This window comes from Solea senegalensis, linkage group LG15 (assembly GCF_019176455.1).
Source record: "Solea senegalensis isolate Sse05_10M linkage group LG15, IFAPA_SoseM_1, whole genome shotgun sequence".
Lineage (NCBI taxonomy): Eukaryota > Metazoa > Chordata > Actinopteri > Pleuronectiformes > Soleidae > Solea > Solea senegalensis.
Window position 1 is genome coordinate 21,548,396 of NC_058035.1, and position 26,384 is coordinate 21,574,779.

Below are 26,384 nucleotides of genomic sequence, written 5' to 3' on the forward strand. Positions count from 1 at the left end.
TGACTGTGTCATATTAGACAGTTCATTGGGATGGAATCTCTGGTTAAGTTGATGAGTTAAGTTGGAAGACTTTATTGAAGACATCTCAGATTCAGCCAGGGCAGAAACAGAAGTTACAGCAAGCCTTCAGACAGATGCCCGGTGCCCCCTTCATCCCTCTGAGAAACACTAGGATTAACGTTGCGTGAATACCTTGTTGTTATTTGTTTATCTGCGTCTATGGAGACAACCTTGAAGGTGCATAGCTCTTGTATTAAGAATTTGGTCTTAGAATTTATGACCAACAGGACTGATGAGTGAACGAAATCAAATGTCTGTGCATGCCACTGGATGAGAGGAAGCTGGGTGCATGTCATGTCAGAGAGTGTGTATATACTGTATGTTTGTAAATAAAGAGATACCTCACACACGTTCTATTGTTTGAACTAAACTGCTGCCAAAGAGAAAAAGGTGCGCGCAAGCAAAAACAACTGGGGCATTTATTTATAAATAAACAAGCATAAATAGGGTTTTAAGCTACAATCAGATCAGATTATATTGATGACTGGTTCACCTGAATTGATGCATTTGGCCTACTTGTGCTCAAATACCTAGAAACATTAGGCTACATCTTGATAGCAAAAGTTAATTCTCTCAGTTGATGTTATCGATATATTTGAAATAAATTATGAGGACCCAATTCACTCACAATAAAAACTTCATGGGCCCTCTTCTTACTCGGGCCCTGGGTAGTCAGGGCCCCTTTACCATGCTGTCATGTAACAAACATTTGAAATTGTCAGAATTGATGTTAGAAATGGACTTAAATTAATGTTCTGTCACTTGATTAAGCTGAATTTAAAAATGTCTACCTTAGATTTTCTTATATTTCACAAATATCTATTTGTGAAAGTGAATATTATCTTGTTACAGGTTATTAAATGATAAATGGTAGGTGCAGCACGTTTTCTATCACACATCTTTCATACACATTCTAGACTAGTGGAATTGGCAATAGTGCTGTCAAGATTAAAACAATTAAGAGATTAATTATGATTTGAAATTAATTAATCTCTTTTTTTAATCTCACCTACAGATTGCTGAGAAAAGCCCTTAACTTGAAGTATTTTGTTTAGTAAAAACATATAAAGAGATAGAAATGTACTGAATGACTTATTTAATAACTGTGCACCAGTACAGTAATCTTAAATAAACCAATAGCTTCACAAGCTTGATAGCAAAAAAAAATCATTATTTTTAGGCTTACCATGTCGTGCCGTGGCTCCAGGTGGCTAATTAGCAGCCGACAGCAGTTGTCCATCCATGACGATAACCGCGGAACATTTACTGCGCAGGTTTCGCAAACAGGCCCGGAGTTTATTGTCCGAGGTCGTGTGAAAAAGTTCCAGATCTTTCCTTTCGCTCGCTTCATTTTGAAAACAACGTGGGCTTCCGGCGTATTGCTTGCGTACGACGTCACTCACAGCGTACAGCGTAGAATTAGACTGAATAGATCGGCCGCTATGGATATGCCCATGGGACAGAGTTATATCACCAGACACGAACTAAAGAAAATAACATAGTAGAAAACACAGCAAACTACTCGTGTTTAATGGTATTAATCATTAAAGCTAGAGGAAAGAACAACAACATACAAACATGATTCTGCTCAGCACAGCAGGCTGCTGTCCCACCAGTGGAGCAATAGCTCCCTCTAGTGGACTCGTGTGCACATGATTGTTCTGTAACATTCTAAATGTTCTTTTTTCCATGTTTTTATTAACATTTGTGGCTTTTCTTGGGCATTTTTAAATTAACATGAAATAGGACAAACCGCTTTGACCACATCAATTAATCCTGGTAAATTTATTTTTAATGCACAAGTGTAAAAGTCTCTTAACTCTTCTTTAATTACAAGCCTAATGATTTGTTATAGTAAAACTTGACCATATTTATTGGCAATTTCATTGTTTCTAATAGACACAGATATTCTATTTACATAAATACCTTAACATTAATGATTTAACAATACAGCAGTGTTTTTATTATGTAATACAGATCATAACACTAGATCATTTATATGTATCGTTTATTTGAGAAGCACAAACATCTCAAGAAACAGAACTATTCCTTTAAGACATTTTGGCAGCATTGTCTCTACAGTCACCTGCACCACAGTAAGTATTGCAGCGAAAGACAGATTTCTGTCAAAATAAAAGACCATTCACAATTGTATTGTTGTATTAATGTTTTATAAAAATCCAAAATCAGTGTAATAAAGTACATTTGGAGTAACTACAAAATATGTTTTGACACTGCAATGCAATTCAGAGGTGTACTGACCATGTACCAAGCAATCATTTTTAAAAAAGCATTTTTTTGGGGTAAGTGATTGAGCAAGCCCTCAGACTGATGTCATGTTGGTTGGCTTCCTCCAGCTCACTTTGATGATTTGTCTGTTCACTAAACAATGACATGGAACTGGAGCTGTAGTGCAAAATAGAAAAAGAAAGTACCATACATTGCCAAACCTACACATGTCCTCAGTGCAACTGCAAGCATGTGTGTCCAGTGTCCCCCAGCATAACAGCAGGCTAAAATCCATATATCCATAAATGTAGACTCAACATGAACACAGAATAAACAAAGCAGATTTTCATCTTTAGCCTCAAAAACAAACACGGATGAAAAACACAGACAGAACTTGGCCATTCAAAATGGGAGCTCCTGTACAAAATAATAGCAACATCCTGTGGTTTTTGAGCAGTGGCTGTTAACTGCTAATGGGACTGCACTGACGGGTTAAACCACAATCCACACATTAAGAAAAAATAACTGTGTTAAAGGCCACTGACGTCTTGCTGGGAGACTCCTCCCGCTGGGATGATTCCATTTGAGACTTCATGCTTACAACAATCTAACATTCACGCATTCACATGTGGCTCCACCTCTACCTATCTTTTGTTCTTTGGTTACATTTACAGCATGTCGTCCTCTCCTCCACCATACATATCGGCCAGTTTCTTAAAGCGCGGCCCCCACTCGCCGAGGCAATCGTAGTCCTGGTCCCCGCTGCTCGACGAGTTCAGAGAGGAGAGGCTCCCTGCATCGGAGCCGCCACCCTCATAGTCAAACACCAGCAGGGAATCGTAGGGGGGCGCTGTCGGGTCATTGTCAGCTGCCTTCAGGTTCTGTGAAAAAAACAAAAAACAGGGGCTGCTATTAGCTACGTCTACATTTACATCTACAAGTACTACAGAAAACTGGAACATTGCATATGTAAATACAGCTACAGACCACACCATACTGCACATGGCTGACACGTATGAATGTTTGACTCACGTCATCAATGAAGTTGCCGATTTCCTCTGGGTTGGCAGGGCGAGGCCGGTACTGCGGAGCGGGCGCAAAGTTTGGCATCACATCGTTCCTGAACACATCGGGGCGGTTGTCCAGACCACGGTGGAGAACACCCAGGTCATAGTCCTGATGGACAACACAGAAGGGGCTTTTATCAAAGATGTACAGTGAATGTTGCTGGTGTAAAGGGAACACTTCTTAATGCTTTATGGCAATGATAATCATTTGATCATTCGACACATTTGGTCCTTTGAAATACAATGAAGTGCAACATTGACGTTTTTTTCCCTTGTGAAGTAAATAAAAATAATATTAGACAGTTCATTTCTTTTTCGTAGGAAAAAACAAGCACTCCTACAAGTAACAAGCCATTTTGTCTAGTTTACTACTTTACATCCCCTCTGATCATAAAAAGTGATCTGTTTTTTTCTCTCTTTTAGCAGACAAGTGTCCACTATTTTTAGACTTGTCTAGTTTAGTCTTGGATCACTGGTTTTCAGTCATGATAATTACCATTTCAATCGTCTACTCTGTGTCATGACTGAAATATTGTCTGTTTGTTTGCAGTGCACCACACTAAGGCCTTATTGTCAAATTTAAATCATTTATTAACAATATGAAGGTAACGATAACCAGTAAATGCTTAAATCAAGGGTTTTCCACCACCTTGTTCTTCTGATCATGACCATTGGTGAGGGCAGGAAACCAAGATCGACCGGTAGATGGAGAGCTTTGGATTTGGGGCAGAGCGAACCTGATACCGTTTCCACGGCTACAATTCTCTGGCCAATCTCACACTCTCCTGTTCCCTCATGAACAACCTACTGTACTTTAACTACTTAATTTGGGGGTAAAGACTCATTCCCCGCCCGCAGTAGGCGATCCATCGGTTTCCTCCTGAGAATCACGGCCTCTGATTTATAGGTGCTGATTCTGATCCCTACCACCTCACACTAAGCTGCAAACGGATCCAGTGAACACTGTAGATCACAGACTAATAATGGCCACCATATACTGTAAAGTCCATATAAAGTCTGTAATAATTGAATCCCTTTTGATATAGGATTTGTTCACGGATGCATCATTCAGTGCTTGTCAGTCGTTATTCATAAAGTTAATGTATTCATTAACAAAGTCCTGTAATAAGAGATTGAATCCTGGCGCCGCTACTGGTCACAACATGAAAACCTGCTGCTTATATTCAAGTGTGGCCTATATATGTACAAAGCGTATTTTCTTTTAACATGTAGCTGGTGCGGCTTGTATTCAGGTGCGCTCAATAAGCCGACATTTACGGTATGTACATTTATGATTTCTTCTAGGATTGCAATTTATTTCCAAACTCACAATTTGCACACACCACAGCAATTTTCAAATCTCAGGAGGTGCAGTGTTTCTTAAATGTGCGTCAAATTACCATTTAGATCAAATCATCCTGACCTACAGTAATCATTAATATTCAATGAATCACTGCAGCCCTATTTAAAATTCAGGTGGGTTATGGGTTTAGTGATCTATACATAAACCTAACTATTTGCAGAGAAAGATAAAAACACTTGTATCTTAAATGACACCTGCTGTAACTTTACAGCACACCAGTTGGCTGCGTCACACACTTTCATAGCCACTGATTTAATTCAAGTCCGACTCAGATTCAGTCATCGCCTCCATCTTTATTTACCTGATCGTCCTCTCCACCTCCTTCCTCGTCGTAGTAGTAGATGTTGTCTCGGATGTCGTCGTCCTGCAGTAGAGGCTCCTTCTTTTCTCCTCCTCTCCGTCTGGCAAACAGCAGCAGCAGCAGCACCAGCACTAAACGCAGAAAATGTTTAAAAATTTATGCAAAACTCTTTTAAAGAGGGGTAACGAGCATTTGAGATGAAACGGATGGAAAACACTGCACGAATCCTACAAAAAGTTTACTTCATGTTCAATAAAGTCAAGCAGCAGCGGTTCCATACCAAGGTTGACGTGTAGTTATTTATTTAGTTCTTATTTCAGCTGTGTTTGTCACACATAAAATATGTCTATACAGCCCTGAAGTCCAGATCCTGCTGTTTCATTTGATGTCACTGAAATTTGTCTGAAATCCACTGCTGATGTTCTACGCACAGGAGGCACCTTAAGGACATTGTGTCAGGGGAAGAAAACGAGCTAAGAGGCTATTGAATTCAATTCAACTGTTGAGTTTTGAAAATGATGTTGAAATTGTGAGAGTTCATTATTGCACACATCATCCATCATCAACTCTGAAGGCATTTGCACCTGATGTATTATGGAGTGACTCGTTCTTTAAAGCATGTTAATGTATTTCCAACGTGACAATATCTAAATCGAAAAAGAAAAATACATGGGTACAGCCCACACTGAAAAAAATAAAATTAATAACTTCCCCTACTTGGCTGTAGTCGATTTCTACATCCATCTCTATTCAATTGTGGAGAAGTCCGTAAATTATGGACAAGAAAACAAAACCGTGTGGAAATGAGGCGTAATTCAAATGAACAGTTACACCACCCGTATCCATGAGTGAGCTGTCAGGCAGTTTATCACATAATTTAACCGGACGAAGTCAGAGTGAAACTTCCCGATGACAGACTCACTCAGAGATTCCGCTGCCTGTGTTCTAGACACCAAGTTGAATGCACTATAATAACATAACAAATCAAAAAACATCAGACTCACTGAGCAACAGCAGGATGCCTCCCAGTATTCCCAGAATCATTGGCAGGCTTTGGGTGCCTGCAATTCTCTCGTTGCAGACCACGTCTTCTCCGGTGCAGTCACAGACTTTGACCTGAATGGTGTTGTCCTGCTCCAGCCCCTGGTTGTCTGCAACCCTCAGGATCACATTATAATCTCCACTTTCCAGCTCCATGGCTAGTCGTAAGATGATACCAGTTTCTGCAACAAAAAGGAAAATGGAAGAATATGCCATTTTGATCCTCTACTTTTGCCACTGTATAAATTTGTCAGCATTATTTTCACAGAAACACTCAAAGTCACTGAAAGAGTTCAACTTAATTCCACAAATGCTTTCAAGTGCACACTGGCCTAAACATCGTTTTCCTAGGCAATATCCTCTCAGGGATTTATTCATTATTTCTAACAATATATGGCAACTATCATACTCTGATTTTTGGAGTTATGAGTTCAGACAAATTATGTTTACCATCAACACTTTGCAGTCCATATGCTGCAATTTTAAATGAAAGAAAAAAACTTAACAGACTTTGCCCAATGCCAACAATACAGCTACGACCAGTTCAAACATTAGGAAAAGCTCTTTCTTGACCCATATTGCAGGTGTTTCTGCTGACCCCCAGGACTGGATATATGACTAGAGGACATTTGACTGTGTAGTAGTGTACATACTGGACTCATTCATCCGAGCGGTCCAGTTAGTCTTCGATGTGCCATGTAAAGAGACACTGTAAGGAGCAGCAAAACCTGGTCCGTCTTTATCCGTCACAGAAAGAAGATGAGAAGCTGGGTCTTTGTTGCAAACCTGAGAAAAATAGAATGTCACAGTCAAACATTTGAACATGCTGATCAAATTACTGTGGACCAGTACATTTCATGTGGCAGAAGTCACAGAACAGAAATTTAGCTACACTTTTTCGTTTATTTTTTTGATTTAAATGGAGATGAAAATTGAAGTGAATCAAACACATCATAAATGAGACCCACCGTGATTGTACGTTCGTTAATGATGGGTGCGTTGTCGTTGACATCTTCAAGCTTAATGATCAGAGTGCCAGTTCCTGTGGCTGGGACTTCATCTGGCGAGATGACACACACACACACACACGTATATTAGAAAAGCAAAGTACACAAAGCATTTCTCAGCCTCTATGCACACCCAGCTGAGTTATTAACTGTGTGTGTACATGTAGAGCATTACAGTTCAGACTGTAACATCCCTTTGAAGTTTTCCCATATTGTAAAATCCAATAAAAAATAAATGGAATCAACACAATTATATTTAAAACAAGTCAATGGCAGAATTTGACCATATTTATAGGCAATTTCATTGTGTTTCTAACGCATGTAAATATCCTTTAACATTAGAAAGCCTAATAAATAAAACGGGTATTATCTGAATCGAAAGATCATACAATAGATTTTATTTTAGAGTGTATTTACAGTGTATTGTCGCTCTCCTTCGAGAGGCACAAGCATTTCAAAGATGTACAAGCCCAGAGAAACAACCTGTGCAGCTTTATATCCCCTACACCATATTGAGCTTAAAAATATGACATAACTTACAAGCCACATCGCCCCGCCACAGAAAAACTGATTTGATTTAAATAGGGAAGTATCGATATCGAAGGACATAAAAAAGTATATCATGGTGAGATTATTTTCCCCCCATACCGCCCAGCCCCACGTCAAATTATTAGCATACGAAGAAGTTCCACTGTTCAGTTGAACAAGTTCCAACACAATGCAGATCTAAACTGTTCAGCACAAACACAGCCATGTCCTTGTTCCCCTTCTCATCCAAAGAGACAATATTAACGTACACGTCTGGCCTCACACTTACCGTTGTCATATGCACCAATTAGTGCTATGTATCTGTTGTCTTTGACAAAGTGGGACTCTCTGTCCATGGTGTTTTTCACTTTAATCAGGCCCGTGTCTTTGGCCACATTCAGCCAGCCAGCAAGGTCCCTTACGATTTTGTACCTGGACAAAAAAAAAAAAATCACACAAATAAATTAGATACGGGCCTATCACAAAAAGTTCAAATTATGTGTAATCTAAACACTGGAAGGCAGAACTTGGGAGCAAATGCATGGAACACTTTCACTATAACAAAGCTTTCAAGACGACGTAAAATCCATTTCTGTCTTGCTCAATCCCTTCTAACTACTATGTCAAGTGTTTCTTATTCAAATCTTGAGTAAACTTTCCATTACCCTGTGTACTAACTGATAATACTGCAATTACACAGTTTTTGAGACCTTTTTTGTCTTTTACATCTGCTTGTTGATTGTTTATTTATGTTTATTTAACTGCCCGTTTTGCACCGTGGGTCTGAGAGGACTGCAATTTCATCTGTGCTGTATGTCGTGTATATAGTACTATTACTAATACTATAGTAGTATTTGACAAATAAAACTGACTTGACAGTGCCCTGTGGCGTCAAACGGCAGCAAGTATCTGGGGTATTTTGTATATTTGTTTCATCTGGTTATGAGAAACTCAAAGCATGACAATATTCCCTTACTGTTTAATATTCAGTGTTACAATGTCTTGTGTTTTGCTTGGACATGGAGCTAATTTAATCTGTTAATAATTTCATTTATTATTTATTGAGTCGTCATACTTAAATTACTAAGGTATTATAGTATCTAAGATTTTTTTTTAACTGTAATGTTTCTAATAAGGGGCTGCGTGGCCCAAAATGTTTAGGAACCCCTATTTTAGACAAATCTGCTCCTGGACGTCTTTGATCATGTTTTAGCACAGACATGGAACAACATCTCTGTACAAACACACCGCAGTGAGTTTTGTTTGTCTAATACACGGCTACAATCTTGAGTTAAACATGAAGTATCAGAGTTGCATCTTACTTGACCGTCTGCTTGCGTGCAGTGTCTGGGTCAGACGCTGTGAATTGCACGATGTCAGCGTCAACAGCAAGATCCTCCGGTTTTGATATCAACTTCTCAACTGGATTAAAGATGGGTGGTTCGTTGACATCCCGCACGTTTACCACCACTGTGGCTGTGGAAGTGGGCAGCGGAGTGGCAAATGGAACGTCGTTCTCCACTGCAACCAGCAGAGTGTGCTTTGACACCTTTTCAAAGTCAAGACCCTGGTTGGATCAAAGAAAACGCATTCATTCATTCATTCATTCCACAAATGTCTTGCAACTTGTGCTGTACAGCTAAATCCAAAAATGTTCTCTCTCCCTGCTTTACTTCCTACCTTGGCAGTTTTAAGGATTCCATCCTGTTTGCTACTTCCTGTCGACACGGTGAAGAGACCTCCAGGATCACCATCGACAATCGTAAACTTGGCATTCCAGGCTGCAGAATGAGGCTCATCACCATCAGTTACTGAAAGTGTAATGACCATAGCGTCCGCTTGATTCTCCGCTACAGTTGCCTCGAACTGAGAAAATAAAAATGTGGTTCAGAAGTGTGAGGGCAAAACAGAATCAGGTCACCAGCCAGCAACCCAGGCATCAACCATCAGTACGTGAATCAGTGGAGCTGGCGTTTCATATATGACGACCTTTTTTTATTATTGTAGTACTTACAGAGGGCTTTGTAAAGACCGGAGCGTTGTCGTTGCTGTCTGTTACAGTGAGGATTACTTTTGCCGTTGCAATCAAACCGTTTCCCTCCGAGTCTGCGGCTTCAACCTCCAGAGTGTACTTTGGGTATTTCTGTTGGAGACAACGAGTGCATCTCATCAACTGGAAAGCTATCATTTTCTCCGAGCATAAAACGTTCTAGAATATATCCTCGGCCTGATATTAGCGCTCTGTACCGTTAATGGTATCGACTGAATAGCATCAGAAGAACAGAGAAAGGATTCATGTTTGATCAATCTGTCAGACTTTTATACCCGAAGGCACGTCTAATGACCTGCTCAACTAGAGCACAGCACAGACATGATAGACGACAAACCCACCCCGACAATACCACACACACACACTGAGTAATAATGAGAGTAATGGTGAGTCTAAATAAATGTCAATGTGGAAATTATTAGTAAATACATACATACAAGGGCTTCGCTAAAGAAGTAACTGTGGTAGTAACTGCAGCAATGAGCACTTTTCTCCACCAACTTAGAAAACGTGTATCAAGAGTACCAGTAATGTATACAGATACACTCTAAACCACTTCCTCTCACTCGCTTGTCCACAAGCAGGTTTGTGAACACTCTCGTGAAAGTGCAGCTAACGCTCGTTGGAGCACTCGCTCATCTAAAAATACCATTATATACCATTGAAATTCTTGAAAAATACCATGATGTTCATTTTGGGTCATACCGCCCAGCATTTATTACAGAAGAAAAGGTACCACAACTTACCAGAACTGTATCAATTCAAATGTGAACTGGACCCAACCCTAACCTGATGCACACTAAATATGATAATGAACTATGTCTTTGTTCAAACTCCTGCACACAAGCATGCTGGAAACACACTCCAGTGTATCTGCATTTTCTGACATGGATCAGTTAATTATTTTAGCGCCGTCTGTCAAGCAGGTCAAAAATTGTGGGCTGGAACGATTCAGGGGAGAGAAAAAAAATGACCATAGTGGTTTGCTAGTTATAATCCAGGACCATTTTTAATCGTGGCAAGTGGACAGGATGATCTAAAGTTATGAGTAAATGAAGTAAAAGGCAGAAAACATACTGGCACTACGACGCAACATCCTCACCTCTCTGTCCAGTCCACCGGCACTGACTCGAATGGCTCCTGTGACTGGGTTGATGGCAAACAGTGGGGAACTGGGCAACTCTGGATCCTGGCTCAGAAGACGGTATCTGATATCCGAGTTGGCATTACCTGGCTCATCAATGTCTGTGGCAGTAGCTTTAATAATCTCAAAATCTGCAGAGAGAGGGGATTTCAACTGTGTAAATTTAAGCCAAAAATAAAACATAAATACTGAACTTTACAGAAGTCTTTGTCAGAAATGAGTTCACCACTTTTCAGGTTTAAACAAATGTCTCTGGCACTACCTTTGGGTGAGGCCTCGGGAACTTGTCCCAGGAATGTAGCTTCAGTGAAAATGGGTTTGTTGTCATTCATATCAATTACATTAACTATAATATCCATGGGCGCTTCAGCATTTCCTGAACCATCTGCCACAGCATGTGCTTGGAACTGTGAACAAAGAAATAATAATAACAAAATATTAAGTGCAGTTTAACACCAAGTTAAAATTACAGACTTAAGCAGACACACAATATACAGAGTAATAATAGAATAGAATAAATATAGACAAATAGAACAAAATTGTATGTGCAGGAAGGACGAGGAACGTAATGAATAATAAATGTGTCGTAAACTGTGAACTGTAAAACTCCAAGCTTTAAAGTGCATAGATTAAACGATAGGGAGAGACACGGCATGTAACAGCCTGTGGTGGAAGGGATGCTCTGGATTGTCCAAAACATGCGTTTAACATTTAAGATGCAAACAATGGTTGTTAAGAAGCTGAGGGGTAACAAGTGGTGACACCAATCACAAAACTCAGATTGTATCATGATATGAGACATGGATTGGATCTTTTTTGGATTAGCAAAAAATATTGAGCTTATAATCAGAATTCCTTTCCTTTACAGTTAAGCATAATGATGAAATAAAATCATTAAAACATTGTAAAAAGTAAATTACATGTTTAAAGAAATATACAAAAATATGAATTACCACACTTATGTTCAATTTCTACTTTTGGACAGTCTTGAACCTTGAAAAGGTTTTTGTTATATCAGTGCTCTATTCCATGTCCTGCTCCTCCAAGTATAGTGGAAACAATATTGACTTTGTCTCAACAAATGTTACTTCTGGACTTTCTATGCATGTTCAATTACTTCAGTGGGTCGCAGGTGGACTTGAGTCAAGGTTACACATACTGTAAATGTTGAGGAAAATTAAAGCAAACAAATACGTGACGGTGCTTACCCCATACTTGGCCTGCTTCTCTCTGTCCAGTGGCTGCGTCACATACAAAGTACCAGTGAGCCTGTCCATAGTGAAAAGGCCGACAGGAGGCTGGTCAGCTCCTGGACCCGTGATACTGTAGTAAATCTTCTTAACTTTATCTTCATTTGAACGGATCTGGAAGAATAAAAAGTGTGTTTGTTTGTATATACATACAGACAGACAGACAGGCACAGACAGATAGATAGATAGATATTACACATATATAGACATTTTCAAGTCAAATGGTTAGAAAATGCAGTTTAGCTCAAATCCTGAGTCAAAATGGTGGCATGTTCCTCTTACCTGTGACACTTTATGGGGATAAGGTCCTTTGTGATTCTCTGGAACATTGAGATCAGGAATGACCCAGTCCCTCTTCCTCCTCCTTATCCCAGAACTTGACTTTGGGAAAAGCAGGAGAGGCACTTCCTCTGACATGGTTGAACTCTAGGAAAACAAGCACACACGTCCCTCAGTAAACAAGTGAACAGTAGAAACAGACATGCTGCAAAGGAACCATACAATAGGTATTAACACAAGTTTGACTCTTTCAGATGAGATCACCCTGTGCTGGAGTTGGGATAGGCTCCTTCCTCAAGTAACCCTTGGAGCTACGGCAGGGCGATATATCGATATGTTATCCATTTTGTGACAAGAGACAAGATATGGTCTTAGATTTTGGGTATCGTCATAAGGCATCTGTGATGACATCTTGTTTTAAAGGCTGCTGCATTGATAATCATCATTATTATACTGAATACATGTGTGAAATACATCAAATATTAGAATAGAAAGCCTTTGTCACTGTGCAGGAACAGTAAAAAAGGTACAAAACTGCAGAAGCATCATTTAAGGAACAAAAATATAAATATCAGTTAATTATATATTAATAAAAAATACACCTAATTATTTGTGTTATAGCAGAATTTGGCTGTTTTTATGGGCAATTAAATTTTTCCTAACACATAAATATCTTTCATTTAATACTAAAAAGCCAAAGACATAAACCAGGTGTTATCTGAAATGAAAGGTAATAACTGTATTTTAAGCATGTAATACAGATTATAAACAATTAAGAGTATAAAGTAGATTTATTGTGTATTTACAGTGTATTGTATATCTCGTACTGGGGTCGCATTTACCGAGAATTCTTCAGCATTGATTGATTTTTTTTCTACCATGATGGAAAAATCTGAAGGCAGTCACAGAGGGCGATCGACCGCAACTTCACACACACACACACACACACACACACACACACACACACACACACACACACACACACACACACACACACACACACACACACACACACACACACACACACACACACACACACACACACACACACACACACACACACACACACACACCGAGTTCAGTTTAATTTCTTGTAAACAGTGCGCTCACATTTGAATTGTGATTGTCTAATTCTACATTTTTGCATCGTTCATATTTGCCGAAACATTGCTCTGCTGTGTTATAGTGGCCTCCCTCTGCTGTCACTGCAAATTAAAGCATTGAATACAAAGCTGTGGCTGAAAACTTAAAAGGACCTAAAAAACATCTAAAAAGCATAATCTCGTTACATTTTGTATTGTATTGTTGAAGTCTCACATTGTTCCAACAGTGTTTCTAATCATACCGGAGTGTTGTTGGCAGAAACCACTTGAGTCAGAAGGAGCTGATGGTCATGGTGTTTCTGTTCTCCAGAGTGATGCGCAACAATTTGATGGTGACTGCCATTGTGGGACTTGTGGTGGTTGCCATGCATTCTCCCATGGTGACCATCATGGGGTCTTTCGTGGTTACGCCCACGGTGATTCCCAAGGTGATGCCCACGGTGATGCCCATGGTTTTCCTCGTGGTGCCCTTTGTGGTGATGTCCACGATGATGCCCATTGTGTACTAACTTGACTATTGTCATTTTGTGACCACTGGAAGAATGCATAGCAAACTCATGGTGTCCTCCATGAAGATTAACCAGCTTATTTACCTGGAGAGAAAAAGCTCATCAATAAAGGCTGAAAACTTTGTACATGAGACAAATGTGACTCAATAATACACTCCAGCATGTCCTGGGTAGATTTACAGTCATGACAGCTACTGATTTTTATTGGGTCAAAATGCAGACTAGGTCAAGGAAAAAAAAACATAAAAGACAAGTTGCTGGAATTCACATTTATATTAAATGTGACATGTTATTGCCTAAAATCTATGTTGAGGTTTCATGATGCAGAACTGGCCAGAAACTGGTTGTTTTACCCCAAACTATAGAACTTTAACAAGAAAGTAAATACATCTAATAATTAGCTAAGGAAAAAGAAACACCCCTTCTTATCATCACATTTATTGTCCTACCACATTTAGCCAAATATAATTACAATTATTTTAACTTTTACAAATGTGAAACTATACGCAAGGAAGCGTGCTAAAGTTTACTCACAGACAATACTCCATCTTTGTGCAGAGTGAAACGATCGTCAGTGGTAAAGTAAACAAAGTCCAAGACGCTTGTGCAGTCAGTGAAGCTCACTGTAATGGGACGGAAGAAGAAATTAGTCCATTAGTGCTATCTATAAATCCACAGCATATGACAAAGTACAATACACTTGATTAAAAAATAACAGAATGTTATATGCAACAAGATTAATAAAAAAAAACAATTTTTATCATCAAATTTAAAACTGCTTTATTGTGATAACTAAGAGCAAATAATAAGAGAAGTTCACCTGACACATTTGCATTAACATTTCCAGCTCAGAGTGTTTGTACAATTCTCCAAGGTATCAATATATGACTAACTGTGCTGCTACTGAAGAGTGCATCACTATAATTATTATTTTACTAGCTGTGCAGTTACACCACAAGAAGCTGGCGTGTCTTTGTCTCTCTTCTGCTCTGCCTTGTGGGTTTTAGGGACACTGCTCCTAAATTAAAACATTTAGGAGCTCAATTAAAATGTATCTAATAATGTGTTTGGTTTTTTTATACATACAAGGAAATGGAACATTTGAAAAATGCTGTCATTAATTCAGTTTTTAATGATTAGTTTCATAACTTGATATGTAAACGTAACATAGAGCTTGGTTTGGATGGAAAGGAAGTCTGTGCCTAAAAAGCCTGCTCAGTCTGCTCAACACACTGCTGCTCAAACATGAAGGATATCAGTCTTCCAGCAGCAATTGTAATCACTACAGAACACTGAACACATGCCCTAAAATGTATTTTGTAACATACTCCGAGTAATCTATTCTCAATACTTTGTTTTCATTGTATTGCCTGGGTCTGTTCATCAGCATTGAAGTGCGTCTATAGCGCGAGCATCACATGCGTCATATGTCGTAATTTGCATCGCATGTGCGCGCGCCGTGTGACGCCCTCCTGCGAGTTTAACTCCAGCGAGTCAAACAGATCATTACTACATCCAACAACTCCCAACGTTATTTCTTCCAACAAGATAAAAGGTGCAGGTATTAAAGTTCTCCATCGCCATAATAAGTTTGACAACAACAACACTCTTACGAGACGGAGACGAGACAAACACGTCCTGTGTTGATTAAGTTAGTGAATGAAAACTGAAGCTCCAACTTCAGCTGTTTTCACTGGTGGAACTGGGTAGGGCTGGTCGATACGGACTAAAAGTCACATCTCGACATCTTTTCTGTGACGTAATTGGGGTTTCCCCCAAAGCATTATATCACATTAGATAACATTTTTTCCAGAGGCAAACCCTGAAAAATTAAACAAACAGTCCATTATAAGTTTAAGCCACATGCCAAATGTCAGGTCACTGAAATGAAAATGCTCCTCGAATTAAAAAAAAACAAATCTCTTTCCTGCATGACAATAATATACAGTAATTAATTCAAAAATACAATATTGTTACAATTTTAACAGCAACAATAAACACTTTTCCACCGACGCATTAACTGCAACTGCACTGCAAACTGTTATTTCAAAAAGAAAGGAACAACAAAAACAGATGATGGAGATATGACTACACTAGTGTAGTCATATCTCCATGTAGTTTAAGTTATTTAATTTTAAATGTTCAGAGGTTAATGTCCTGTTCTGTGTAGCTCACAAAATAGTATCTGTGCTCCAGTTTCTGTGATGAGAAGTAGCACATACAGAGAGGTGTGGTTTCTCTTTTTTGCCACAAGATGGAGTATCTGCTAAAGTGAGCACTGCTCAGGGGGTAAAAGCACATGTGTAAGCTTTTTCAGCGTGAGAAATACAGTGTGTGGCAAAAGACTGAAAAGTGTGATTGTCACGATCTAAGTGAGACGAGAGCCCTGCAACAGGTTGCAGTACATTTATAGAATAGATTAGATATCTCAACATTTTAAACCCTGCTGCAAACTTCACTGAACCATGATGAACAAGTGACATGATATTACCATGATTGTGGCTTTCCATATCGCTAAAGACATGGCCCCCATATCAACAGCGGAGCAGAGCGGCTTTGTACAGCTGCTAAAAACACTGAATCCAAGAAACCAATTGCCCAGTCGCAATTACTTTGCAAGAGAGGCACTCTTTCTATTTACATATTTTATTTGAAATGTGCACAAAGGAGGAATGTTTACATGTTTGTTGAACTTTGCACAAAGAGATGCACTTAAGGTTCTGTTGACATGTATTATTTACAGAACTGTCAACTTCAGTGGAAAAGTGTTTATTGTTACTGTTAAAATTGTAACAGTATGCACCTCTTCTCTCACAAATGTCAGAATGATTATCCAAAATGTTCCACCAAGCCTAGAAAAATGAGTGGAAGCCATGGCTGAATATGAAAACAGAAAGGTGGAGTTGGTCCCCAAAAAGAACTCGGTATAGTTTGGCTTTTCGGCACCAACAGGTATCTGGATGAGCTGAGGCAACTAGGTGAATGACTCCGCTTGAACCCTTAATCTGCGGTCAGTGCTCCACTCAGTATCGAGCGCTTTTGCTGACACAGTCAATACATTTACTGTACATTGACAACATGGAGAAAAATGATGCACATAAACATCACAATACATTATAACCATCATAAAGTAGCTGGGACAAGAACTTTCCTATATGAGACGCGTTCGTTGATATCCATTGAAAGTCATTACCCTGACGCATTGATTACAGTAGAGTTTCACAGAAACTTTAGTCACGCACCACTTAAAAGCAAACGATGGGTGTGAAAGAACACATCAAGAAAATGTATGTTACTGCAAAACCAGTCTAATCTGTTATGGTTGAAAGAATTTCTATGGCAGTAAGTCACACACGCACGCAATCAACTAACGGACATTTGAAGTGAGTCAGTTGAAGTGGTAAAAGAAAATAATACTATGCTTCAATCAGAGACAGAGGCTCGCTCTCAGTGAAAACATGCAAGAAGGTAAAACTGGTTTTAGCCACTTACAAAAGGTCTGTCATCTGATCACTCAGCATCAGCATCTTAGATCAGTACAGATCAGACATATTCTTAGATCAGTACACTTGTGCTGGAGCGGATTATAATCTGTTCCTGCTCGCAGCCATGTTCGTTCTGAGCGAGTTTAGTGACAAACCTTTCAGTTTAATTACTAATTGAGAGATAATGAGGCAAACCTATTCATTAGATAGTTTGCACCTTTGCTACTATGTTCTTTCAGGTCAGTCTTTGTTAAATGACTGAAATCTGTTTTTCCTTTTCACCCCGCTGGCAGCCATGTTTTCACTGAGAATGAAAATATGTCAGTGCCTCAGAGAACCACACTTCAAAATCCTGAACTATGCCTTTCTCTCAATAGAGCTGGTGTTCACATGAAGGTGAGGCTCAATCATGCTCATTCATGTATTCAATCAAATACCACTGGCATATAGTGCACACTGGACAGGCTCCACTGCCTCAGTGATATTGTCCAGGAAAATCATAAGAGCCAAGCAGCATTTTGTCCAAAGACCAAGTGCTTGTGTTTACCTTTACACCAAAATATTAAGCACACTGAACTCTGCTGTTTTTTTTTGGTTTCAGTCTGTCTGACAAAATTCACATCAATATTCCTCCAGTACAAGCTAGAATCTCTAATCGGCACTAGTGCTGCAACAATGAATGAATTAATCACCCTTTTTGATTAACTAGTTGTTTTTGTTTGTCTTTCTGATTTTGCAGCATTTTAAATGTAAATATTTTCTGGTTTCTTTGCTCTATATAACAAAGAAATCATTAAACCTAAATCATTTTGGTCTGTGGAAAAACTAAGAAATTTGGGAAACATTATTCACAGGTTTTGAAAACACCGATTCACATTTTAACAATTTATGGACCAAATGATTAATCTAAATAAAGAAGATTATGAAAATAATGTAGGAAAGTAAAGTTGGAGCTTAAAAGCTTAAAAGCCAAATAAAGCAAACTGGAAAACTGGTTAAACTGGAAAAGCACTTTACCTAGTTAACTAGGCAAGCACAGACATGACATAAGACAAGCACCACAAAATGTGTCATCTTTTAATCAAGTAGAAAGTAAATGTTCGGTTTAGAGAGGTTGAGAACAGTGACAAACATAATGATCTGACAATCAAACAGTAACGGAAGCCATAGAAAAAGAGGCATAAATGTGGACGAAAAGCTTCAAGTGCTCCTCGTCTCCGAATACATGACGCCAGTTTAAGAGCAAAGGCTGCAGAACAGGCTCAGGGACATTGTTTTGGCTGCAGATAAGAGCATTACAGAGAAATGCAGTCTGAGGCAAGCTGAGAAGGGAGGTTGTTTGCACTACAGGAGAAAACAATGAAACTGGCCTAAGCCAGAGGAGCGCCCTCACAAAACTACCAAAGCCTAATTCAGGTCAGAACGCTTCCTTTGCTAAATTGTTCATCCCAGGTGGGAGTGATAAAAAATGTAAAGTGTAAGGATACTGGAAAAACCACCTCTCAGTTTCAATCTGCATCAAAGTGCATTATTAAGCAATAAGTGACAGGACTGGACTGTTCTGTTCTTACCTCTGCCCAGTTTTGTGCCCGGCCTCAGGTGATTACTGGTCACAGTGAAAATCAATTCATCGGACTTGAATCCAGGTTCACATTCTGGCTTCTTAGTGGTAACTAAAGCTGAGACCTGGAGGAGAAAACAAACAAACCTATTTTAGTCAATCATAATCCAGATGTAATCAGTCGAAACACCAAAATAATAAAAAAAATAGACATTGAATGACACCACACGGGGAGTTCCAGCATCCACACAACTTCACAAATCAGATATTCAGTGGTTATTGTTGGTGTCAGTGCTAGTTTGGTAAGATAATCACATTAGCCAGATTATCAAACATTAAAAACACCATAGCAACATGTACACTGGCACTAGTAATGCAGTGGTGTATATATATGACTTATAATGGTGGAAACAAAAAAGACAGAAGTGCCAAGTGCTACTAAACTAAGAGGAGCAGGGTGAATTCGAGAACACAAGTTTGCTTGTAAACAGTTATACATCACTCTGTGACACCACAGACATGTAAACAAAACATTGCTCTATTGACGACAACAGAATTATGTGAATCTGTAATTTGTTATATTGAAGTTACACACTACAGCTTTACAGTTGCTACTCAAGAAAGAGAAGTTGATGACTAGGAATTTAAATTAAAGGGGACTCGTAACAGGAAATGTACAATCTCAAAGTAAAACTGGATTGCTGCCTATTCACACAGCTTCCTATGTGTGAATACGTTCTGGTTCTCTTGCTCCTCTACAACACTAAAGGGAATATCTTAGACTTGCGTGGACAAAATAAAACGCGGGACTACAATTAACGATTATTCTCATAATCGACGAGTCTGATTTTTATTTTCTCGACTAACTGTTTGGTCCATAAAATGTCAGAAAACTTTGATAAATGTCTTTAATGTTTCCTAAACCTCCAAATCAGGATATTAGTTTTAGTTAGTTTTTAGTCACTTGCTGAAAAAATAACTCGTTTTAATGACTAAAGAAAACACTCAAATCATAATAAATATGCCTATGTGCAGATATTGGGTGAATACTATTCTCTACAATGTTTTGGATATGGAATTCCATAAATTCACAATTTTTACTGCAAAAACCCAGTGGCCAAGTGAAAATCCTGGGTGGGGTGATGAACGCAAATGGATACCGTGTCGTTTTGGTGTCGCTATAAACAATTGTCACCATAATGACTGTTTTAAACAAATTCTGTCGTTAATAATCTACAAATTTAACATGAAACGAATATTAAACACTGGCACCTAGAGAAACAGAAAGTATGCTGTACACTGACACATTTAAACCATGACAATTTCCCTCAAACAAGTTTGGATAAGGGATTATAAGGGATTTCTACATTAAGTTCCACACTGAAAGTCACGTGATTAAGGAAACAATACCAGGGAAAAAAAGACCTGTGTGTGTGTGTGTGTGTGTACGGAGAGGAGATCAAGTGTTTAAGTGGAGTTTAACCTGTGAGATGACGACACACGCGGAACAAGGGCGAGGCCCACGCAGATTGACACATTAATACCCACTTTACTTAAAACTTATCGTCGTTTGGGGACCTATCTTTAAAATAGTCTGTACATGTACACACACACACACACTGTAGTTGTTGAATAACGTTATCGCCGGATACCTACCTCAATTTAATTTAATTTAATTTAATTTAAGTTTGAATTAACTTAAAAGTAGTGTTACACAAATAAAACGCTGATTCCATCGTGTCAGAATGTGTAAATACGTGAAACGTTAGGACAATAAACGGTTGTTGTTTTTTAAATTGAACACGACAGAAACGGGTGTAATTTAACGACAGCTGGAAACCTCACCTGAAAAACGACGAAGAAAATGGCGACAGCGGCGAGCCGAGTCGTCCCCATCTGTTTTTAAATCCTCGTTTGAATATTCCACCAAAAATAAAGTTTAAAAAAAACAAAGGTAGGGTGTAAAGAGTGTGAAACGGTTTCCTCAGCGAACAGTCGTCGTCGCCGCCGCCGCGGTGTCTCCTTTGTCCTGTGTCCTGGAAGTAGTTTGACTAACTGAAGAACTCCAGCCGAACGTGTCCCTGCAGGTACTTTCAACGTGTGACGTCAGCTCACAGGTGCAGCTCCGTGTTCCTGATATGGTCATGGAGGCAGAACACGCCCACTGAGACAGATACCAGCAGTTTCTGTTCACTTCAAGCCTCAGCACACGAATTTACGGCAGGTAGTTGTGGTCAACACTGTGCTGTTATTAACTTAGCTGCGACTTTCATTTCCTCCCTGCTGACAGTCATCACACAGCTGTCTGTCTGTCTCTCGCTCTCTGTCTCTGTCTCTCGCTCTCTCTCTCCGCCACCACACACTCACACTCACACGCATGCGCGCGAAACTGACCGCACTGTTAGTCTTTATTCACACACTGCCAGAAAAACAAACCAGACTTTCGCATTTTCACATTTTAATCAGATTAGTTTGGAAAGTCTGTACAGCAAAAAGAAAGGGGAACAGATTTGATTTTCCCTAAACCTCTGCATTATGTATTGCCCTGGTTTTAAAGGCGTTTAGATTAATATGATGATATTCATGATATTGGAATTAAATATTGATTTAAAAATACATGGACGATTTTTACTACAACTAGATTTGACCATATTTATTGTCAATGTCATACATGTCAATATCTTTCATTAAACATAATAAAACCAAACAAATACACCAGATATCATCTAGAACTTATGTCATACTGCTCATATAAATATGCACACACACATTGCAGGGGGTTTCAAATGCAGTTCAGGTTTTTCATTCTGAATACTGTGTCCAATTAAAATCTGCAAAAAAAATAAAAATAAAATATGGCTGTTAGCTCAGATGGTTAGAGTGTGGTGTCAATAATGGCAATGTTATGGATTCAATCTCCATACTGACCAAATAACTGTTTTGTGGGCATCCCATGGCAAAGTGAAAGGGAATCGAGCTTGTAACCAGACAGGTCAAGGGTTGTGGTGCTCCTGAGCAAGGTACCCATCACCCATCGCTCCCTTGGTGTGCTGCCCACTGCACCCGTGCTCCAGTTTGTGTGTGGATAGGTTAAATTTACTATCACTAATTGGTGTGTCTTACTGAAACCAATTCTGAATGTGTGCACATGCAGGGTGATTTTTCATGGTCATCATCAGACAGAGGAGGCTTGGACTTCACCCCTGATTGGCTCTAATCCAGATATCTCTGTACGCTGACAACAGCGGCAAATCAGATGCACGAGACGGTAGTTTAGACTAAAGAGAAGTAGTAGTAGTGGTGTGGTATACATAATATGCAGGTATACACCATGTACCCGTATAACCACATACAAATGCACGTTAATACGTCTTTGACAGAACATACACTCACAAATAAAAGGTGAGGACAGTTAATTTTATTGGAAAAATAATTGAATATAATATATAGTTTTGCAGGTTATTGTGTTGGTTGCCTGAAAGTCCATGTCGTGTTTTTTAATTTGAACCCACCACACTGTGGAATCAATAAAACCTTTATTTTATTTGACAAAGTTAGGGGCTCAAGTGTTGTAACTTAAGTTTCCTTGACGTTTCCTCCCGTATCTGCCGACCGATGTTTATTTTATATTATTAATTTCTTGTGATGTGTGAGTAGAATGAGAATGTAGATTTTTTATCAGAAAGTTGAAGAAAGTCTGGAATAATGTCTATACTTGTGAAAAAAGCACCCAGGGCTGTAGAATGGATCAGATACACTCAGTTTGTGTTCTGTGATTTTTTTTTTTTGTTGTTTCTTGATATCTGCAGATTTGAAGTCAACAGTGAACTTTTAATGCTTGAAACCAGCACTGATACAGTTAATTCACGCAACGTCCGTGGCAAATCTGAATTGCTATGACTGTGGGGAGAAGACTTTGAGACAAAGAACAGATAATGAAAAATATATCTTGTCTAAGATTACCGTTGCACTACTTAATAAATCATTAATCTGTGAAACCAGCATTATTCTCAAAAAGTAAGTGGGAGTTTCAGGTTCCACACTTCCATACATCTAAACGAGATCCATATCTGTTACTGGAACTCTCGGTGTGGTGCCTTTCATAAGGCAAAATAGATGTTAGAATGTAATTTGCACACATCAGTTGCACAGCACGAGCAGGAAACTGATACAGAGTCACTATAGTGTCTGATGTCAGGGTGCGTCGCTGCCACTCTCGTTTTTATTCATTTGTCATTATACCCTTTGGGCACGCAACATCATTACTTCTTAAAGTGCATTGAAGTCTTTATGATGATACGTATCAATAATTAATCACAAAGTACAAAGCACTTCGTCATCCATACATATTTTTCGTCCCCTCATTGTATGGACATCAGCTGACTGGAAGAAGAGTGGTTTAATAGCCTGGACTATGGCCTAAGTGAATAAAGCCGCATTTCTACCAAGTTGGCCCAGAACAGTACGTATTTTTTGCGTTACCTTTAGCAATAGCATAGTAGTATTAATAGTATTACATTTTTTGGCACCCTTCCCTTGTGGTAGCAGTGTAAAATGGTATGGCAGTCAGAGATGAGTCGGTGACAGAAAACCGTCACTACCTTGCAATCAGTGTAAATATCTCATGGAAGTCGATGCAAACAGTCTATTCTCACACAAAGCCTGACAAACAGCCACAAACCGAGCAGGAACAAAAGAGCTGCTGGATGTCCTCTATTGTTGTCTGTTGTGTTGCGTTCCATGTTGTCGTTTGTTGCCGTTGCACCAGTATGACTTCACGTTATGTATGCAACTGCTCATTGTCTCTTCATGATCTCTTCCTATTTTTTCTCACTTTTGTACATTTTACATTTTATGTTTAAAATATTTTTTTGTATTGTTTTGCTGCTATGTTAAAATAAAGTATTTCTATTCTATTCTATTCTATTCTATCGAGCACAGCCGACACCCTGCCCACAAAATAAAGGTATTGTTCTTAGTCAAAACGCAAGCCTGAAGCCGTAACGTACTGTACCAAACCGAACCATACCATGATGAAAACACAGTATAAGGGACTGCTGACTGCCCCACCCCATCATGCAAAGTCATTGGCTGGTTCATAACAAGGCTTTTGTTTTATTTATTAGCAGATTACATTCCTAAGCACAAACTTAAAAACAACAACTCAGGACTCTCTAATCACAAAGGCCTCGGTGTAGCACTGGCACCAGTCATTTTTGCTGTGTCTCGCGTGAGTGGGACAGAGGACTGATAACTCCGCCTCCAAAAGCCTCTTACAGATCGTGCTGTGGTTTCACACCTGCTGCACATGTCACTCGTGATACAAATGAGAGGGAGCATGGCTCTTGTGGTTGCTGTGTTGTGTGAAGGAAGACAATGATTTCCGGCAACAGTACACTGCAGTTTATATTCCATCTCCTCTTCTTCTTCTTCTACTACTTCTGTGTCAGAGACTGGCCAGGACATGTTGGTGCATGTGCAGAACACCAAGTACGATTCCAGTCTGACTAAGCGTAGTTAGTCAGACTAACCCATGAATGGCCTTATCCAGGTACGTTAGTCCAGACAGTGTTTACATGACATTAAGAAAACGGAATTATTGGCTAGGAAAGTTCTGCAGTTATTGTGAAAAATTAAAAAATAAAATAACTAAACTGAGAAATGTAGCTCTTAGCAGGGCTAAGTGTGTCCCTTTAATCTGGGGTGTTCTAAAAGTCTTACGGTCTCACAGATTGGAGACAAGCACTAAGAGCAATAGAGAGAGATATTATCTTCTGTGCTGCCTCTCCATCACTCATCTGTCCATCCATCCCACAGAATGACAGCGGGTCGGATGTGGGGGCAGAGGAAAGAGCGGTCAGTTACTACAAGCATGCATGTGGGATAAAGAATTACAGGCGGAAGGAGGGAGAAAAGAAAAGAGAAGGAAGGGACAGAGGAGGCGGTGAGCAGTGTCAGATTACATGTGCAGTAAGTGAGTGATTGACTTCCTCATATGTGGCTATAGGTGTAATCCCTCCTCTATATGTTCTCACACTTTTGTTTGAAGTTATTTTCACACTAATGTGATGTCATGAGCACTGGACATTTGTTTACATGAAGAGACAATTGTCCACATGTATGTCAATCTCAGTAAGCTGTCATGTCATCATCAGTGTCTTCACCAGTGTAGAACTAATCTGGATTAATATATTGTGAAAGTTCTGGATTCATGTTCATGATTCATGTCGATTCACAGCAATGTTTGAGTCTCGACCTCCCGTGTTCTCAGTGTCTAGTGCAGGGGTGTCAAACATACGGCACGGGGGCCAGAACCGGCCCGCCAGAGGGTCCAATCGGCCCACAGGATGATTTTGTTAAAATTTCACACTAATCTAAATGTAATGTCAAATGCTCCAGATACCCGTGACTAAATGTTTGTGCCTTTATAGATCCAGTGTGCTTTTAGGCATGATATTGTTGAAATTGCACTTATATTTCTCAAGAAATTTCATGTTTTGTAAAATTATCTTTCAGTAAATGTAAAACAAAGGAGAAAAACAAAGGGGTTCTTGTTGTTCATGGGTTATTATGCTGTTATTTTACTATTTTTACTGGTCAAATTGTGCTGTATGTGGCCCCTGAACAAAAATGAGTTTGACACCCCTGGTCTAGTGCAACATAATAGTCTAAGACCTGTATTATGACGATTCCTTTAGTGTTCCAATGTTACCTAAACTTCCTGTTTGGAGACCCACTTTCTGAGAATGGCCAAATACCATGACCCACATCACAATATAGAGCAGCAAATCTGTGCATTATGATAGCGAATCATTTCTAGCCACATCGGTAATATCTAATATCATTTTAATTTTGTAAATCAATTATTTCCAATTTTCATGTTATGTATGTTGTTTGGAACATATACACATGATTTTTAACTAGAGGTTTGGGAAAATTCTGCTTATTTCTTTGGGGACCCCAAAAACAATCACCCACGAATCACAGTCACTTTGAGTCAGACTGAAATATCTCCACAGCTGAATGTTGTTGGCGATCCCTAGATTTTATCCTGTAACACTATTATATATACACTATTATTATTTACTGATAAATAAATAATAAAAAAATGGAAATTGTCACAGCTAAAATATTACAGTTAATAAACCTAACCTTGTGACATCATCAAGAGCAACAGGAAAATCTCATTTTGTCAGATACATGGGTTGTGAATCCCAGACCAAACAACTCCTTGCCTCAGGGGACAGCAACCTGTCTTTTAATGAAACAAGTCCTGTCTTTCAGGACAAAAAAACCCCATCATCCATTTGCTATTAAGGAGAAAAGGCTCAGGCTCAGCACTCCCCCACACAGAAACTGAATGTTTCACATTCCAGGGGCAATTTTACATTATCAAGGTCCCATTGG

At 39.1% G+C, this 26,384-nt stretch overlaps 1 protein-coding gene across 1 annotated transcript; it reads right to left on the minus strand.

Annotated features, from left to right (window-relative positions):
- Positions 1–2,051: 2,051 nt before the first annotated feature.
- Positions 2,052–21,223, minus strand: LOC122781913 (B-cadherin-like). The gene is made up of 18 exons (XM_044046013.1): positions 20,823–21,223; positions 18,988–19,102; positions 14,466–14,554; positions 13,665–14,015; positions 12,323–12,466; positions 11,999–12,154; positions 11,053–11,197; positions 10,749–10,921; positions 9,611–9,739; positions 9,277–9,462; positions 8,919–9,163; positions 7,886–8,028; positions 7,030–7,121; positions 6,715–6,847; positions 6,025–6,243; positions 5,021–5,151; positions 3,322–3,465; positions 2,052–3,170 (listed from the first exon to the last, which is right to left on the minus strand). The coding sequence occupies exons 1-18, from the start codon at positions 20,871–20,873 to the stop codon at positions 2,958–2,960; spliced, it is 2,859 nt and encodes a 952-aa protein (XP_043901948.1). The 5' UTR covers positions 20,874–21,223; the 3' UTR covers positions 2,052–2,957.
- Between the last annotated feature and the right edge of the window lie 5,161 nt (positions 21,224–26,384).